Source organism: Sinocyclocheilus grahami, unplaced genomic scaffold (assembly GCF_001515645.1).
Source record: "Sinocyclocheilus grahami isolate Dianchi unplaced genomic scaffold, SAMN03320097.WGS_v1.1 scaffold223.1, whole genome shotgun sequence".
Lineage (NCBI taxonomy): Eukaryota > Metazoa > Chordata > Actinopteri > Cypriniformes > Cyprinidae > Sinocyclocheilus > Sinocyclocheilus grahami.
In genome coordinates this window covers 119,441-138,804 of record NW_015505402.1, presented here as the reverse complement: position 1 = coordinate 138,804, position 19,364 = coordinate 119,441, and the positions used below count along the sequence as shown (strand labels likewise).

Below are 19,364 nucleotides of genomic sequence, written 5' to 3'. Positions count from 1 at the left end.
CTTTATTGGCTGTTTCCCTGTCCATGCTCACATTCAGGGTCTCTGAGGCTGGAGGAGGAGCTGGAGAGGGTGCTGGAGGCTGAGTAGGATCAAGGACTTTGTAGTGCTTAAGCGAGATTGTGATTTCTTCCACTCTGAACCTATACATTTTAGGCAACATTTAGATGCTGAACCTTGACGATTAGCATTTGTTCAGTTTACCACATATACACAAGTGGCTTCACTGGAACAATCTCTGCTCCGCTTCTTGCAGTTTCCAGTCTCTTTCTAGACAGAATATATATGACTCACCGAGTGCTTCACCACATCCGCCCAATCAGGAGCCACAGAGTATTCTGAGTTTGCATCCAGCCATCGGGAGAGCTCTTTAATCGCTGGAGCCATAGCACCTCCAAGCTGCAACCAGAGGAATTGTCACATTAAATTTGAATTAAATAAGCAAGAAAGGATAAAGGAGTATGTTTGCATGTTTTCTTACCCTGCGGCCTGTGTTTCTATGCACTACTGGGACTCTCTCCTCCCCAGTTAGAGAGCTGACGTCGAGTTTGGATGGGTCTTTGCAGCGATGCCTTCTCTGTTTTGGACGCTCCAGGAAACTGTGCAATATGTTTGCATTCTGAGACTAAGAAAGATGTGCAATATAAATTAGGTTATAGTAATGTATTAAACAGCAAATATATTATTTGTATCAAGGCTTATAATATATAATATAAGCTGTATACAATAAACATTTATATTTAGTATCATTCAAATATCTTTCTAGATGGAAAAATGGTGTTAACAACCTTTTTTTTTAAAGCTCCTTAACAGTACACAAATAAACATGAAATTGCTTTCGCATATACATCTGTTTTAGTAGTAATGTGACGTAATGTGAAACAGGACATTTAAAATGTAAGACAAAAAAAATAAGCCTTAACTTTATCTAATAAGAATTTAATAGGTGTTTATAATTTTCAAAAGAAAATGTAAAAAAAAATATTACGACTTAAAACTAAGTTCTGCTCTAACTTACCGGAAAAGCAGAAAGCTCCATGTTGAAGTTGGGGTTTTGTCGGAGCCATTCCATTAGGCCTTTATTGGCTGTTTCCCTGTCCATGCTCACATTCAGGGTCTCTGAGGCTGGAGGAGGAGCTGGAGAGGGTGCTGGAGGCTGAGTAGGAAGTGTAGTCGGGGTGGCTGGAGGGCCTTCTGACTGGGAGGATGTGGAGGACACAACAGGGTGGCTGATACTCTCTGACCCACTCTGTGGAGCATACAAAGATTAACACAACACTTGCCAGTTAAATTGATTTATTAATATAATTTATTTTAGTGTCATATCAGCATCAAAGGCTATTTTCGTGGCAAGATCCAAGTTTGAAATAAAAACTTTGAAAATAAGCTTCTTTCAACATCACAAAAGAGACTATATAAGATCTTTCATATTAATATTTAAAATATTGTCCTGGTAAATCTTTTTAAAAACATCAAATTAGCTTAAAAAATGTACCCCCCCCCAAAAAAAAACATCAAAAAAGTACCCCATACCACTTCTGATGAAGACTTTAATCTTTTATGGTGCTTTTTTTTTTACTTTGAGCTTGGCGGGATAAATCATCACTTTCAACTTTTTTTGTTTTTTCAACTTTCTTTATACAGAAAAGAAGAGTAGATTTGCCAAGCATCTCCTTTTATGTCTCACAAAACAAATAGTACAATGCTAGAATCACAAGGGGCCATTTTCATCTTTGGGTGTCCTACTATATCCACTTCATTGACACGTGTTTCCACAAACCTGTTGTTCAGGCAAGTTCATGCTTTGTCTCTTTATAAAGCTGAGATCAGGAGTCTCCACATTTCTTCTTCGTCCTCTCCTCTGTCTCAACATTGAATCATCACGACGAAGACAGCCGTTGACAATTTGCCCCGTGACAGGGTGAATCAGGCCAGCCTGCAAAATGCCAGCCATATCCAATCCCAGTGAGCCTTGTATGGAGCCTATCCCAGTTATTTTATGGGGCGCTGACTGGACAGTGTGGCTCATCTGACTGATTGGCCCACTGTCTCCACCAACTGTTAGCTCTGTTGGTTTGGAGAGGTCAATAGCGGCGTCCTGCCAGCCATTAAGTAGAAGAGCATTTACACGATGAGGCACGCCAACCTGGATCTTTTCTCCAAGATGGCTTGGTTTGGCAAGGACTTCTGCCTCGAATTCAAACCCACGTCTCGGACGTTTGCGCTCAGGGAGAAATGCTGGGGCCACTAACCGCTCCTGTTGGGACAAGAGTTGTAAATTAATAAAAAAATAAATAATAGGATATCTCCATGTTTCAGTTAATTCAATCTAAAGAGTTTTGGAACCAGTTTTGTAACAATCCAAAGGCTTTTATTAGCCGTTTGATGATATTTAGATTTGTAAAATGGATTAAAAACAATCAAATTTTTTTTTTTTTCAAAGGAACCACAATTTAGACACTTTAAAGACTTTCAGGCCTCAAAATTTCACACTTTTAGAATACCCTGATATCTCCAGGATTATAATATAATTATATATGTATATATATCATTTATGTCCAGATATTTCCAAAACCTGATTTGAATTTAGGATACTTCTCTACTTTTTAAGGATTTGCAGACACCTTGAAGAACCTCCTGTCTGATGATGTGATCTCACACCTACCTTTGGTAAGTGGGGTACTGTGTGTGAGAGGTTAAAGTTAAGGCTCTGAGATATAGGCATTCTGGTAGGCAGAAATCCTGCCCTCTGGTGGGCACTGCTGGGCACGCAGGTGTTAGCCAATGAGGTGGGAGAGTCATACTGTTGACTGGAGGAAGGCCATTTCCCCTTTAAGATAGTGTGGCAGACACTGTCAATACGATTGATGATCACTCTGTCCTATAGGGAGCAAAAAGACAAAACAGGGTATGAAATGGGTCTAACTGCAGAAATAAGTGACGGATACATGTCTAGTGGTATGCTATGGGCTGACACCAGCCTTACTTATTTAATTTTCAGAGAAGACTTCACATTTTCAGCAGAATATGCAAAATATTCAATATCTTTTCAGTATCACCACTTGATGAAAAATGGTCACCAACATGGCAATACCTTAGGCCACTCTGAGAAGGAGTAGAGTGCTTTCTCTTGTAGAAGCTGAGCAATGGTTGGTTCCCTTATTTCATGGACACTGTCTGCCATCTCACACATGGGCAATGCAAAGCGTGGTCCATCAACATCTCCCAATAATGCTAAAAAAACAAACAATTATTATTCAAACTATGCTGGGAGAGAAAGAGACTAAAACAGTTTTTTAAATGATTTATTCCTTATGTTTTCCATTGGGTTTTTTAACATAGTGAGAAAAAATCATTTATCGGCATGTAATGTGTCTGAATATGTTGGGCAGTACAGAAAATATTAAGTGAATCCATCCAGCAAATCTGACTAGTGTTTGTCAAGAATTAGAAATAACTGATGACAAACTGTTGAATTATTTAATGCACAGTAAAGGTGGTAATGCAGCCACAACATCAATAATTATCAATAATTCAACAGTCAGGAGTCAGTTATTCCACTTTTATCATTGTCTTTTCCTTCTAAAATGTTTTCAGCCCTAAAACGGACATGTACATACTTCTGGTACCAATAAAGTGAGCCTAAAACAGCCAAAGTTAGTTTGCTGGTCTCCTAACCTGTTCAAGTTGATCCAGTTTGCTAGCTTTTGGACACTTAAGTGTTCAGACTTAGAGAACAGCTGTCTAACAAGCTAAACACCAAATTGGCCAGGCTAGGACACCAGCTAGACTAGCTTACACCAACTAAGTCTACTGAGATGCTTTTCTCCAACAGGGTAAGCAGCCCAAACTGCCATTACTAGTTTTGTAAAGAATTAAATGAAATATTAAGAAACTCGATAGACCTGGAACTACTACATATGACTAACAGAATCAGAAACCAAACATACAAAGTAGAAAGCTAAAGTTTACAGCCACAATACCTGGTGCCTTTGCACCTTCATCTTTTATCTTGTCCTTTACTTCCAAAACCTCAGTCTGTTCAAGGTGAGGGGTCTGCGTAGTGCTATCTGGCTCAGGCTTCACATCTGACACCACTGGATCCACGAGAAACTCTTGTTTTGGGACTGCGTCAAGGCCCGGGGATACAGAGGTGTCAGGTAAGGTAGTTGGAGACGATGGGAGTGAAGAAGGCATAGGGTAATCTGTTGAAAGAGTAGTGTTAGTTAGATTGCACTCTTCTATTGGCTCTGGCGGTTCTTTGCAGGTTTCTTCCACCAACTGCTGTTCCGCTGTGTCTTGCTGAAACCCTTCGCAAGGTTCCTGCAGGGTCTCGTCACAAGTTAAATCATAAGACTCCTCTAAAGGCACTTTTTCTGGCTCTGTCAGAGGCTTTTCATAAGGTTCTTCGAAAGCCACTTCACAAGGATCTTTCAAATCTCCATTGGAATCATCAAATGGCACCTCCCCTTTCTGAGATTCCTCGAGACAATTTTCCCTTGGAGACTCTGTTGAAGGCATCTTGTCAAACTCATCTAGAGTATCCTTTGTCTTCGGACTGTCTGGAGAAAGGTCTTCTTTCTCAAAATGAAACCTTATGCTTTCAGCTCCTTCTGGACTGGGAACACCATGTGTGATGTTGGAATCACTAAGCCTGTCCTCTTGCTCCTCACTAATGGGATCTGTCTGGTCAAGACTCACATCCGGGAGTCCAAGAGGTGGTGGTGGAACATATTCTGGAAGACTGGCTGACAGATCTGTCTGATCCACAGAAGTCTCTCCAACATTAAGGTCTTTGAACAACATGAAGCTTGGTGCCAGTGGTTCGACAGGGTTACTTTGAGAGTCCGAACTAGGCATGCTCAAACAGTCAGTGAGCGTTTCATCACCCTCCCGTCCATCTTCTGGCTGAGGAGCATCAAGAAAGCTGGGTTCCAAAGTTGGCGCTCCCAAGATGGGATCAGTCTCGTTGAACATGTCAGAAGTTTCAGCATGGTCCGAGCTTTCCCATGGAGTTTGAAGTTCATCTAGTTCCACAGAAGGAGCCATTAAGCCAGTCTCCTCTGAGGACCCTTGCTCTCCCACCAGAACATCGCTGCGAAGTTTCCCAGCTATGGAGTCCACCATGTCTCCTTGAGACCCATTTAACTCCCCTTGCACATCGTACGAATTTAGCATATTCTGCCCACCGGTTGCAGAATTGAACGGGAATCCATTGAAGGCCTCTTTACCAGATTTGCCATGTAGTGTGTCTGATGTCAATCCTTCATGTTGCAATGACCCCAACTCCAGAGAGTCATCCAATGGAGGACAATCCAAAAATACTTCACTATTTCCTGTACCTATCCCTAGGGAACTTCCAGACTCTGATGCCACCACTTCTGTGGCCTGGTGATGCCCATGAGTATGGACGAGTTGTGTTGGTGTGTGGTGATACTCTGGAGGTTGTGGGGACTGACAATGCCCAAGGTTGGCATCATACAAGCAGCAATGGTGGTGGGGCAAGCCTGGGACTGGATATCTGTGGTTTTCTTTATGAACATAGTTCCGGTGGGCCTCCAGGAAGAAAAATTGGGGGTCATTGAGGATGTAGAAATCAGTTCGACTCAATCCATGCTTAGCGACCCCAATGAGAAGATCACGGTCATGTTTGCCACACTCCCACCAGACGGGCAAATACAAGCTAGGGTGACAAAGCTGCAGTCGTGTCCCCAGGAGCGGGTGGCGCAATACTTGCTCACGGACCTTTCTCAAAAGCTCAATACGATATAATGTTCTGGCAGCTCGCTCTTCTGTAATGGGCTCCACAAACAGTGAAGGATCCACGTTACCTACATGAGATAAGAAGTTGTGTTTACATTATGACAGATTTAGCTTCTATTAATCTTCCCATCAAACTATCAACTATCTTTTTTACCTTCATCTTTTCTGGGTGGCAGTCTACATGCAGTTCGACACATTGAAACAAAGCTGTGGAAATATCTCTCTAAGCTTTCATCCGTCTTCCTCTCCAATCGAGCAAGGGCACGGAACTGGTTCCAGTCAAAAGTCTTCTTCTCTGGGTCATATACTACTCCAAACGAGGACACTGTGCGATAGAAGTCAGCCTGCTCTCGACGTGTCCACCTGTGTCAAAGGAGATATGTAAAAAAAAAAAAAAAACCAATTTCCCTCAAAAGGTGAATTAACTGATTTTCAGCACATATTATTAATCTCTAAGCCAATGCAGAATCAAAATATTATTCTTCCAATGTTCATCATGACCTGCAACGTTTGCATAAAAAAAAGCAAATTAAATTCTTTGATTTCATCTTGAGAAAATAACTGTAGACAATAAAACCACTGTCGCATCACTCACCTTCGTTGCCACTCTAAAAAGAGCGGGTCAGGCTCAGTAGTGCAGTGCCTAAACTCTCCCATTTGCCAGGCCACAGGTGAAATTCCCTCGTGTAAGAGAAAATCATGACGAAGCGGCTCACGTCGTGTATAACGCTGATAGGCAGTAATGAGGCGCCGCAGACGTGCTGTAAGAGCCGAGCCTGCCGGCCACTGTATCCGTCCCTGCTCCATCACTTCTGCAACAAGGTCTCCTGCGAGAGATCCTATAAAGCCCCCTTTAAAAGAAATTATACTTTAGACCCAACATAAAGTAAGTTCCTATTAAGAGGTGGTCACTTTAGGATTTGTGTCACATTTATACGGATGCCAAAGCAATAGCAAGCAATATGACAACTTTCAAAAAGGGGTCATATGATGTTGCTAAAAAGAACATTATTTTGTGTATTTGGTGTAATGAAATGTGTTTAAGCGGTTTAAGGTTAAAAAAACACATTATTTTCTGTATATTATTGTTTCTCCTCTATGCCCCGCCTTCCTGAAACGCATCGAATTTTACAAAGCTCATCGGTCTGAAAAGCGAGGTGTGCTGTGATTGGCCAGCTATCCAGTGCGTTATGATTGGCCGAATACCTCAAGCGTGTAACGGAAATGTTACGCCCCTACCATATTGTGATGCCTTGTCAGGCCGGAGCGATGATTCAAAAACATGAAAACCCATTATAAACGAGGCATTCGTTGCATCCAGTGGGGACATAATTATAGATTATAATGACTTATACTGTCTTTTTACACATTGCGTTGCATCGCGCCGCGTAAACAAAAAACCATGTCTGCATTTGTGATCGGAGAAATGAAAAACAACAAGCCCTACTCTACACTGCCTAAAACTCGCGTTTGAATCATTAGTGGCAAATTCTTCTATAAATATAAAAAAAACTTACTTACAGTCTGTGAGTCAGAACAGCCGGCATTGTAGTCTACTCTACCAGGATCAGGAAACGTCCTCCATAAAATGTGCTGCACACATCTGAATATTTGGGTTAAACTGTTCTGGAACAGTGTTGTAAATACAACATAACCACTGATTTCTAGTTGTGTCCATTTTTGGAAGGCCAAACAAAGTAGTTTCGCTTTCACAACGAAACACAGCGTCACACACGGTGGCCTAGAGTGAGCAGAGGCCGGGGGCTAGAGTGAGGAACAGCCGGCGGATTCGACGAAGGAGCGTCCGGAGGGCTTGCGGTAACCACATGTGACGACCCCAGGCTGGACTCCGCTTCATCCACGGTGAAAGCCAATCCGGCGATCCACAGCGCAAAGTTGTTGTATTTCCTCAGCAACCAGCACGGATCAGCTCTAAGCATGACGAAGCGGATATTGTCCTCTTTTGGAAGGCCAAACAGTAGTTTCGCTTTCACAACGAATCACACAGTGCCTTCACGAAATGGCGGCGGCGGCATCAATAGTACAGCGAGAATAAAAGTTACGCCTTCTTTCTTTGCGTGAACATTTGGGCGGCGTTATGCAAATCTTCCCACATAGTGACGTAGACATGTGGGGGCGTGTTAGACCCAGCCGTTTTAGGTAGGCGTGGTTGACTCTTAACTTTTATAAAGAATATCTCTTTGGATCTGAGACGTTAGTCTTTGCAACTTTACAGATCTTCTTTATGCACCAAGAGCTTGTAACACTCCAAAGAGAAAGGAAAAATTGAAATCGCATCATATGACCCCTTTTTAACAGTATTTACAAACAATTAAAGATTCTATTTCAACATTACTGGTAAATAAGTAAACAGATAAGGAAGGTTTCCATACCTGTCACTGTACTGTCATTTCTCCCTGTTTCCTCTGACATGGGTTCCTCCTTTGTAAAAGAAAACTTTACTTAAATGAACAGTCTGAGCATTTGGTTAAAACGCAAAAAATTCATCTGACTTCACACTTCTTTGACTTCCTATTATTACCTTGATCTCTACTTTCTCTTCTGATTCCTCAGACTTAATATCATTCTCCTCTTTGATTTCATCACTCTTGGTGATACTGCAAAATAAGAAACATGTTTATGGGAGTAACAGCCAAGTGGTGCAACTGGTTATATCTCTGCTGCTCAAAGCATATTACCTATCAGGTGCATCTGAAGCAGTTTCTGCTCCACTTTGCTCTACCGTCAATGCAGTGACATCAGGCATACCCACTCGCTCCAGGAAACACAAAGCAGGGTCCGCACGCATGGCGTTATACCGCTCATACCCTGCATGGGACACAAAGAGAAGTTAATGCACATGATAAAAGTAGGAGGAAGTCAATATGAACCATATGAAGCATATAAAGATTCGCTAAATGCATTCAAATGCATCACATCTCTGCTAAAAAGTAAAAAATTACTTATGTATTTGTGTCTGCATGGATTTCCATTGTGTAATCACAAGAATTGCATCATGAAACTGGGTGCGACGGTTCGTTGCACCCATTCTTCTTTGATTATGTCTCACCATGTTTGTGAACTCCAATAAGCAGCGATTTATCTGCTTCAGCATCCCACCATATAGTAGGTATCTCAATATAGTCGATATCAGGGAGGGTTACCTCCAGTTTACTGTAGAACACACAGAAATCCTTACATATTAAGCCACTCTACAATGACAACAGTTTGATACAGAATTCATGGAGTACGCATGAGGTTAAGATAATTTGTGGGCCATGTAGTACCTGGATGGGATCCCTTCAAGTGCCTGATTGGCAGCCTCCCCAAGCACTTCGACCTTCAAATAGTACAGCATCCGCACCCTCAGCAGAACCCTGTTTATGACACGATACATGATGATCACACATTTAAAACCCTGTAATTATGATGAGCACATGTATCAATTACAATATATCTGATCTCATAATATTGTAATGAAATAACTAATATTGTTTTATGACTGGTAGGATGCATGAACATTTTAATTTTGCACCCTGATTAAAGTACTTACTATTTATGTAGTATGATCAGAGAGCAAAATGTACTTTTGCTACACTTTGCAAATGCATACTCATGATGCGCAATATCCACAAGTCTTACTTGTTGCAGTGTTGTTTGAGGTGTTTCTTGTAGCTGTCATCCTGAAGCACAACCTCTGGGTTACAGTGGACCAGCCAGTCTGCATTCTTCAGCTCAGGGGGACTCAACTGGTTCTTCAGCTTCTTGCCTTTACGACCCCGTGGGACAGGAGCAGACAGACCTGGACAGGGTGAAAACACAAGTTTTACACAATGTTTTTAAATTAATTTTTCTACAATTATATGAAGAGCAGTCATTGAATTCTGTTTAAATGGACAAATAACTAATAACTAGGAATGCTTATGATTAATCAACATTCAAATAATGGTAATTAATAATTTTATTGTATAAATATACTGTCATTCAATTTCAGCACAAATATTTTTGTTTATTCAAGCAGTGAAAGCATTCTGTTGTAACTTTTTTTTTTTTTAAAAGGGAAAAAAATGTGTCTATTTACTTAGGTATACGTACATTAAAATAACATTAACTAAACAAAATATTTGGGTCCCTTCCTCCAACATTTACATAATAGTAGAACTTAAATAATAATAATAATAATAATAATTCGTTGCATTTATATAGCGCTTTTCTAGGCACTCAAAGCGCTTTACATTGTCAGGGGGTATCTCCTCATCCACCACCAGTGTGCAGCATCCACCTGGATGATGAGACGGCAGCCATAGTGCGCCAGAACGCCCACCACACACCACACACCACACACCACACACCACACACCAGCTTATTGGTGGAGAGGAGACAGAGTGATGAAGCCAATCAGCAGATATGGGGATTGTTAGGATGCCATGATGATCAGAGGCCAATGGGCAAATTTGGCCAGGATGCCGAGGTCACACCTCTACTCTTTTCGAAAGACATCCTGGGATTTTTAATGACCACAGAGAGTCAGGACAACGGTTTAACGTCTCATCCGAAGGACGGTGCTTGTTGACAGTATAGTGTCCCCGTCACTATACTGGGGCGTTAGGACCCACACAGACCACAGGGTGAGCACCCCCTGCTGGCCTCACTAACACCTCTTCCAGCAGCAACCTAGTTTTCCCAGGAGGTCTCCCATCCAGGTACTGACCAGGCTCAGCCCTGCTTAGCTTCAGTGGGCAACCAGTCTTGGGCTACAGGGTGATATGGCGGCTTAAAGATTATTATACTTTATGTTATACTATGATTATTATACTTTATGTTATACTATGATTTTTGTGGTGATTTTTGTCCCTGTCCTTGCGTATTTATATTATTTTTTTGTATTTTATTTAGGCATTTTTGTTATTTATAAATTCATCTGGCTTTTTTTTTGGGGGGGGGGGGGGGGGGGGGGGTCAGGTTGTTTGATTGTTGTTGTTATTAACATAATATGGCAAAAAACTAAAATATATTTTCTGGTAAACTAAACATTAAACATTTACACTACTAACATTGATCAGCTGAAACAAAATTAAACTGATCATCAATTTAATTATTATTTTAATTGGTGGTAAACTAATTAAACTATAAAATTAAAATGTAATATTCACTGATTATTTAGTAATCAATTAATTCCTTACATTTAATTAAATGTTTCCATTTTTAAATTTTGAAAATGTAACAAAAATCCTTTAAAACTCTTTGGAGACCTGCACAAGCATGGTGCAACATTAATGTTAATGATTAACGGATTTATTTATTGTTTTATTTACATGACAAAAGTTCCTGAATAAAGTCATCTCAAAAAGAATGAATGAATGAATTGATGGAAAAATGTGAACAAAATCATTAATAACCTGAGTGGTTTTGTAGTGCTTGATTGTGTCCGTCTTTAGTGGGTGTGATCAGATCCCAGATGAAGCTCTTAATTTTATCGTCTCCCTTATAATGGCGGACACAGTAGACCAGAAGAGCCCTGCACAGCACCTCCATGTCTCTCTCCGTCAGGTGCCATTTAAAACGCCCATGATTGAGAATATCCTTCCAGCGACCCCACCTGTACACACAGCAAACATTTCATTGGTCTGAGATGTATAACCTGCATATGGCCTAATCTATGGCTTCAATATTTAGACCATCTGCTTGATTTGCAAATATAATGGAAGAAAATGGCCTTGGATTATTTCATTTAGTTTTTGTACCCTTGTTTGGAAACAGTCACTTCATTAACAGCCTGTTGTAGGGCAACAGAAGGTGACCCAGAAGGAATGAGTGGGCAGCTGAAAGCAAATTAAGCACTGACCCGAAAATGAGAAGGTTTTTCTCCACTCTGAAGCACTCCGCTCGGAGGTAGCGTCTGTTGCGATCGCTGAGACGTCTTGTGCGACAGGGCCGTTCCTCTGAGTCACTATCCAGTTCAGAGAACTCCATGAGTTCATCATCCTCAAATGAATTATAGTGGCGCGTCTGCTTCCGTACGCGAGGGGTGTCGATCACCAGACTCTCCTGGCAGAGACAAAGACATGAGTCAGAAAGTGTTGCAGTCTCAATATTTTACTCCTTAAATGTCACCAATATGCAAACAGTCTAGAATGTGCCCATTAAAAATCAAACAATAAATCAACCCATCTGTTTTGACTCTGCTGATATTCAAATGACCCCTATTCTCTCTCTAGTCTATGAGTTGATTCTCTTGCATTACACCATCTGAGTCATGGTGAGCTCATATATGCAAAGCTTTGGCTTTTAAACCATCACGATTTTTACCTTTTCTGCCTTGGAGTCAATTTCCAGTTCAGCAATTTTGGCCCACTTCTGCCAAAAGTTTGGATCATCCAATGAAATGTCTGTACGGTTCCCTGAAGACACAAAGCTAGCCTGGAATTGGTAAAAATAAAGGATTATGAGCATTTTATCAAAATACAGATCACACGTTAAGGCCTGTGTTTTACTTATACAAGCAATGCTTATTCATTTTGTTCAATCACATGACTTTTCCACTCATCCACCATATTTATGACCTACAGTGGTGAATATAACAACATGAACAGAGATACCAAGAAAAACAACATTGGCAATCGGATTTGATCCATTCCAGGTCTCAGAAAACGTTTGACCAATCTCAAGTTACCAACAAAGGGTTGGTGTCAATCATTTGTTTTTAAAAGAAATTCATACATTTATTCAGCAAGGATGTAGTACACTTATCACAGGTGATAATTCAAGATTTTAAGTTTTCCGTTTCAAACCTTTTATGCATTAAATAATCTTGGAAAAAAATCTATCACTGTAAAAACACAAAAAAAATGTAAAGCAGCACAACTGTTTTCAACATTGATAATAAGAAATGTTTCTCAAGCAGCAAATCAGCATATTAGAATGATTTCTGAAGGATCATGTGACACTAAAGACTGGCGTAATGATACTGAAAATTCAGCTTTGCATCACAGGAATAAATCACATTTTAAAATATATTCAAACAGAAAACTGTACTTTTGAATTATAAAAATATTTCACAATATTACAGTTTTTGCTGTACTGTTGATCAAATACATGCCGCCTTGGTAAGCATCAGAGACTACTTTCAAAAACATTAAAATATCTTATAGACCCCAAACATTAATGGTAGTGTCTGTATATCGATAAGTGTACCTTGGCAAAAGTTGATCCCTTCCCCTCAGACTGGATTGTGATGGTCTGTGTGCGTCTCTGCAGGATCTGATCAATATCCTCCTCACAAAATTTAGAGCCCTCATCTTCCTCATCCATAAGCGCACCGTACGCTCCCTTCCTGAGAAGATCTTCCACCTCCATCTTAGACAGCTGCTGAACCTGAAAGAGGACGACACAGGAATTAGACAACACTGTCCTAGTGAATGTAACAAGTCCTAGCTTAAACTAGCACACATATATATATTTTATAATCTTACATAGTTGAGTAAACAGAGTTTGTATTTTTGGGTCGACAAGGATATGCTATTCCACCTTTGGCAGATATGTTTTCTCAATTCATCACTGGAAGAAAAAGTTAAAAGTTGTGGATCCCTCACCCCATTGAGACTGCCCTTGCGGTTGATGTCCTGCAGAACAGCCTTGTCCAATCCCAGTTTCAAACTGGCCTTGTCAAACATCTCCCTCTCATATGAGTTTCGTGTAATAAGGCGATATACTTTTACCGCTTTGCTCTGACCGATCCGATGGCAGCGAGCTTGAGCCTGTGGAATTCAAAGCATGTTCATAACAAATGTAATATTCATGTTTTTTATTTTTTAATACTTGGTATGGAAATTTCTAAAGGGAGAGAGTGTCAATTATGCTGTACATAAAAGATGCTATTTGTTCACCTGCAAATCGTTCTGCGGATTCCAGTCGGAGTCGAATATGATACACGTGTCGGCGGCGGTGAGGTTGATGCCCAGACCTCCTGCTCGTGTACAGAGGAGGAACACGAAGCGGTCAGAGTCCACTTTACTGAAGCGATCGATGGCAGCCTGCCGGAGATTCCCTCGAACTCTCCCATCAATACGTTCATACGTATACCTACATGTATTATACAAATTTCAGATAAGAAGACATTTCCTTTCCGCATCTTCATTCTTTATGCATGGAAATGACCAACTCCACTCTTTCTCCACCATAGTTCTCATATGTGGTTTACTGTTTCAGCCATGCATATTTTGATGAGTATACACAAATGTTTGGGGTTGGGCAGATTTTTTTTTATGATTTTGAAAAAAGAATTATGGTCACCAAAGATGCATTTATTTGATCAACAACAGTAAAAAAAGAAAAAGTTAAATAAATAAATATTATATACAGGTGCATCTCAATAAATTAGAATGTAGTGGAAAAGTTCATTTATTTCAGTAATTCAACTCAAATTGTGAAACTCGTGTATTAAATAAATTCAATGCACACAGACTGAAGTAGTTTTATATATATAATTTAAAATAATGATTTTCTATTTTAATATAATTAAAAATGTAATTTATTCCTGTGTTGCCAAAGCTGTGTTTTCAGCATCATTACTCCAGTCGTCAGTGTCACGTGATCCTTCAGAAATAATTCTAATATGCTGATTGTGCTGCCCAATAAATATTTCCTTTTTTTTTTATTGTTGAAAAAATTTGTGTTTAATATTTTCGTGTCAATGGTTACTTTTTATCAGGATTTTTTGATAAATAGACAGGTAAAAAGAACATTTTATTTGAAATAGAAATCTTTTGTAACAGTATAATGTCTTTGCTGGCACTTTTGATCAATTTATTGCATCCTTTGTGTTTCTTCAAAAAAAATCTTACTGAACCCAAACCTTTTTTTAAATGTTGTAATAAGCAGACACAGGGTTCCCACACATTTTGACTAATGAATTTCCAGCTAATATTTTGGACATAATAACTGTTTTTTTTTTTCATAAAAATTTCTATGACTTTTTAAAAAGAATTAAAACAAATTTTAAAATAAAATTACCACTGCTATTCTCAATTTGAAATATTTTAAATTATGGGATCCCTGAAGAAAAGCAACAAGTGACGTAAACCAGGTTTTGATTTCATGTTGACATGGAGTCTATTTCCTCATTCACTTACAGTCTCAAAAACATCTCAACATTTTTTTTATAGAAGTATGACTAATGGCACTGTATAATAAGCAGCTGTCTCACCTCCTCTGAATGAGGTAGTCCTCCAGTATATCCAGGCACCGGACCATCTGGGAAAACACCAGCACTTTATGTCCTCCGGCCAGCAGTTTGGGCAGCAACTTGTCAATAAGCACTAGTTTACCAGCAGCCTGGATCATTGCCTGCAGCTGAAAATCTGCAGCCTCAGAACTGTAGGTTTTCTTGAAGCTCTCAAGGATCTTTTCTTCAGCACCTGACAGAAGGAAGATGAGAGACTACATCAGCGCTACAAATTCGAGGTGTGGCTACTGAGATGTAGAGAACGGCAAACAACATATTTCATATTCACACTTGATCTAAACATCAGATGTCACCTGTAATGAGGTATGGGTGATTGCAGCACTTGCGAAGCTCCATCATTGTGTTGATGAGGTTGGGCATGTTGTGCTGGTTTGCTCCCTTGGCAAGGAAGGCAAAGTTTTTCTCAAGAATGGCGCGGTAGTATTTCTTCTGAATATTAGTGAGCTCCACCTCAATGATTGTCTCCTCTTTAGGGGCCAGATTCTTCTCCACGTCATCCTTCAGTCTCCTCAACATCATGGGCTTCAGAATGGCTTGCAGTTTCTTTACCTGTGGGTATGTTGATGTTTCTGAGGTTAAAACTGGGCACATAATCATTCAACAATAATCAGGCCATATTGCCTAATATAAAGTCCTAAAACCTGATAATAAATGAGCATTTTATACTCCCATCTTCCCAAAGTCAAAGGGTTTTTTGAAAGTCTATGATGAACACAAGCTCAATATATTTTCAAGTTTTATACTACAACATGATTAACATCAGTAACTGTTTTATGTTTTAATGCATCTTGAAAAACATGTGGTACTACTAAAAAATGGATAAATGGGACTACAGAGGTTGTCAGGGACATTAAACATCACACTGAAGAAGGAAACACATCAATAAAAATCCAAAATCCAATGTAAAAATCCTACTGGCTTTTTGTCAAAAGTAACAAGGTGATGCCAACTTTTGGCCTACAAAAACACTCCAACACTGCGGCAGTTTATTTGGCTATTTTGAGTTTATCGGCCTTGGCCACTTAGGATTTTAGCAAGGATGTTACTATCCTCTAGGTGGCTTGGGTAATTGGAGGTAAAGGTGTGTAGATGTTTATCCAGTGTATAACAAGCTTCCTATCAAGGCATTTGAGGGTTAGCTCTCACCTGCTCTTCCGTCTTCAGGTCTCCGAACTCCTCCAGGAAAGTGGTCTCGGAAGGGAACTGTGAGGGTTCAAGAAAGTTAAGCAGGCTGAAGAGTTCCTCAACCGAGTTCTGCAAAGGAGTTCCTGTGAGAAGGACTTTATGTTCCTTGCGAGAGAAGACACACAGAAACATTAAGTTCAGCCTACTGATTCACTAAAATGTATTTATATTTTAAGATATCTATACCAACTCTCTCTGGATGAAGATGGAGATACAACACTGGGAAACATTGAGCTGGACTTTGCTCCAACATGAGGACCCTTTTCTATACTGTGGACCAAAAAAGTATTTGGACACTGAAGTCTTGCATAAAAATAAATATTAGATTAGATACACAAATATGTGGCATTTATTTACAAATTTAAATATAGTGAAAACACAATTTATACACTTTCTGGATGTCATTCACTACTGCAAAGTGGCTTGAGTGTCCAAATACTTTTTAAACCCCTGTATATCAAATACACCTAATCAGCTGTGAGAGATTATTTTCTTGAATAAAACAGCACTGCGTCAAATGTAGCTCAGTTTGCACACACTGGCCATGGCTGCAGTAATATGTAAAGTGAGAGATGAGATTACTCATTCTGTGTCCAGAGAGGATGTGCGTATGTAAATGCAGTGAAGCAAAACTCAGCAGATAAATGAGATGTGTGCATAAGAGATAGCACTGTAGTTTAGCTCACAGATGGCTTCACTTCCCCTTTTCTGCATTTAGACCTGAACTCATTTGTAGAGCAGTTGATATTATAAATGACACATACATCAAATGACAAAAACGTCGGTGTATGTTTCATGGTCCATAAATGAGCAAAAAAATAAAATTACCAGGTTCATGAGTTTGAGTCCCTCCAGTAGTTTACAGTTGCGGTTTTTTAGGCGATGGGCCTCGTCGATCACCACACAGCACCAGTTAAGCTTCTTCAGCTCTGGACAGTCGGCCATTATCATTTCAAATGTAGTGATGATGCCATGAAACTTAAACTGACCAGACACAATGTTTCCCTGAAGGAGCAAGAGAAAGACCCATTGTATACACTGTACTAACAAATATAATGTGCCTACTACACCTTCTCCTTCTGGTAAAATAGGTGTGTAAAGCAAGGTTAGACATTAACCGGGGTTTGGGCAAAAAATGATATGAATGCCCTAGATATGTATTATGTGGGCGTAAAAAGCAACACACATTGAATTCTTGTGTTTGTTACACTACTGTTAACAAGTCTGGGGTTCGTAAATCTCTGGAAAAAAAAAAAATCTCATACCCACCAAATATGCATTTGTTTAATAAAATAAAAACAGTATTGTTGTGATAACTGTGTAATTGTTACAATTTAAAATAGCTGCTTTCTATTTAAATATATTTTAAAATGTAATTTATTCCTGTGATGGCAAATCTGCATTTTTAGTCTTCAGGAATAATTCTAATATGCTAATATACATTGTGATACATTTTTTTCAGGATTCTATGATGAATACAAGTTTAAAAGCATTTACATTTATTTGAAATTGAAATATTTTGTAACATTATAAACGTCTTAATTTTTGATCAATTTGATGCATCCTTGCTAAATAAAAGTATTAATTTCTTAAAAATAATGATATGCTATTCTAAGTCTACATAGTTTACAAGTTTAGTGACTACTTTTTTGATAAAAACTGCCAACACATAAATAGCAGACACAAACAGATAGCAATAAAGGTATAAAAAAAAAATGTTTTGATTAAAGGTGCAGTAGGAGATCTTGGAAAATGCTAACTTTAGCCTGATAGCACTGAAAGCGAATGTCCCACCCTCCCTGCAAATCACCGTCCAAAGCCACGCCTCCTAAACGCATGAACGCACACACAGACCAGACGACCAGAGACAACATTACTACAATACATGTTTCATTAACAGGTGAGAAAAGTTTATAGTACAGTTAGTAAAAGTTGTTGGTTGTTGATGTTTGCCTGCCATTCTCGCTTGCTCTGTCTGCACAGCGTACGTGAACGCGCTGATGACGTATTCCGTCTGCGCGAACAGGGTGCGCAGAGGTATGCAAATACACATGTTGACAGGCAGGTAAGAAAGCCAATCAAAATGCTCGGACCGAGCATTTTGATTGGACGAACATTTCTTGGTCTTATAGGCCTTCCACAGAATATATAAATACATTTAGACCACTTAACTTAATGATTGCTATCGGGATGTGAAGAGACTTTCAACCAGCATAACAAAAAATGTTTCTGAAGACAATCACCTATTGCACCTTTAATGTAACTATACTGTGCTTCTGTTCAACTCACTACTGACAGCTCAAAATGAATCACTCTGTTCGACCCACCTGTTCATCTCGGTGGTACATCTCATACTGCAGGATCATCTGCCGACTGATCTGGCTGCCGTGATAGACGATGACGTTAATTTCAGTCCATGTGCGGAACTCTCTCTCCCAGTTGGTGATGGTGGAGAGCGGGGCGATGATGAGGAAAGGTCCCCTTAGACCCATGAGGAAAATCTCATAGAGGAACGTGATGGACTGGATGGTCTTCCCAAGTCCCATCTCATCAGCCAGAATACAGTTTTTCCTACACCAAGAGGAACAGGTTCAGGTGTTTATTATTCATGTCAGATTGCAGTTGTGGGTATCTTTTTGATTGTATGATATTGTGATTATTATCACTACCCATATTATTTGTTTTTATACAGTTACTAAGCTTTTTATAGGGTAACATTACAGGATTGGTTAAATGTATGTAAATAAGGTTATTATTAATTGCATTTGATTTCAGCTAGAGCTATAAATTATTTTATTGTCATCATTAAAGGGGTCCTATTATACTTTTTGAATTTTAGTCAGTGTGTAGTGTGTATATTTGGGCATAAAAAACACAAACAAATCTTACAAATCTCAAAGTCCACTCCAAAGGGAGATATTTTGTTTAAAAAAAAATCCCTTTTCAAGAACTACAACTAATGGCTCGTTTGGACTACAGCGTTTGTTTTCTGGGTTTTGTGATATCACAAAGCGGCCCATTAGAATATCATTCAAATAATCCTACGGAAATTCGAATGGTTGGGGGGTGGTGAGGGGCGAGGTCGTGGTTAGAACGCTTGGTTGAGTGCATCAGACAAGACGACGATGAAGACGTGCTGCTGTAGCCTCAACTTTTCGCAAGTTATTACACATGC

At 39.5% G+C, this 19,364-nt stretch overlaps 1 protein-coding gene across 2 annotated transcripts in view; it reads right to left on the bottom strand.

The window, feature by feature from the left end:
- The window catches only part of LOC107596772 (chromodomain-helicase-DNA-binding protein 6-like), a 53,708-nt gene that overhangs the window by 6,495 nt on the left and 27,849 nt on the right, over positions 1-19,364 (bottom strand). For both annotated transcript variants that reach the window (XM_016287576.1, XM_016287575.1), the window contains exons 12-37: positions 18,517-18,760; positions 17,018-17,194; positions 16,151-16,294; positions 15,298-15,553; positions 14,966-15,176; positions 13,647-13,842; positions 13,353-13,517; positions 12,955-13,134; positions 12,070-12,180; positions 11,606-11,808; positions 11,160-11,359; positions 9,403-9,562; positions 9,048-9,137; positions 8,831-8,934; positions 8,460-8,589; positions 8,303-8,378; positions 8,154-8,202; positions 6,356-6,611; positions 5,915-6,123; positions 3,981-5,828; positions 3,092-3,231; positions 2,663-2,878; positions 1,778-2,254; positions 1,016-1,246; positions 479-622; positions 292-396 (exon numbers count right to left, since the gene is read on the bottom strand). In XM_016287576.1, coding sequence (XP_016143062.1) covers positions 292-396; positions 479-622; positions 1,016-1,246; positions 1,778-2,254; positions 2,663-2,878; positions 3,092-3,231; positions 3,981-5,828; positions 5,915-6,123; positions 6,356-6,611; positions 8,154-8,202; positions 8,303-8,378; positions 8,460-8,589; positions 8,831-8,934; positions 9,048-9,137; positions 9,403-9,562; positions 11,160-11,359; positions 11,606-11,808; positions 12,070-12,180; positions 12,955-13,134; positions 13,353-13,517; positions 13,647-13,842; positions 14,966-15,176; positions 15,298-15,553; positions 16,151-16,294; positions 17,018-17,194; positions 18,517-18,760 — 6,322 coding nt within the window. The remainder of the gene's footprint in view (positions 1-291; positions 397-478; positions 623-1,015; positions 1,247-1,777; positions 2,255-2,662; positions 2,879-3,091; positions 3,232-3,980; positions 5,829-5,914; positions 6,124-6,355; positions 6,612-8,153; positions 8,203-8,302; positions 8,379-8,459; positions 8,590-8,830; positions 8,935-9,047; positions 9,138-9,402; positions 9,563-11,159; positions 11,360-11,605; positions 11,809-12,069; positions 12,181-12,954; positions 13,135-13,352; positions 13,518-13,646; positions 13,843-14,965; positions 15,177-15,297; positions 15,554-16,150; positions 16,295-17,017; positions 17,195-18,516; positions 18,761-19,364) is intronic.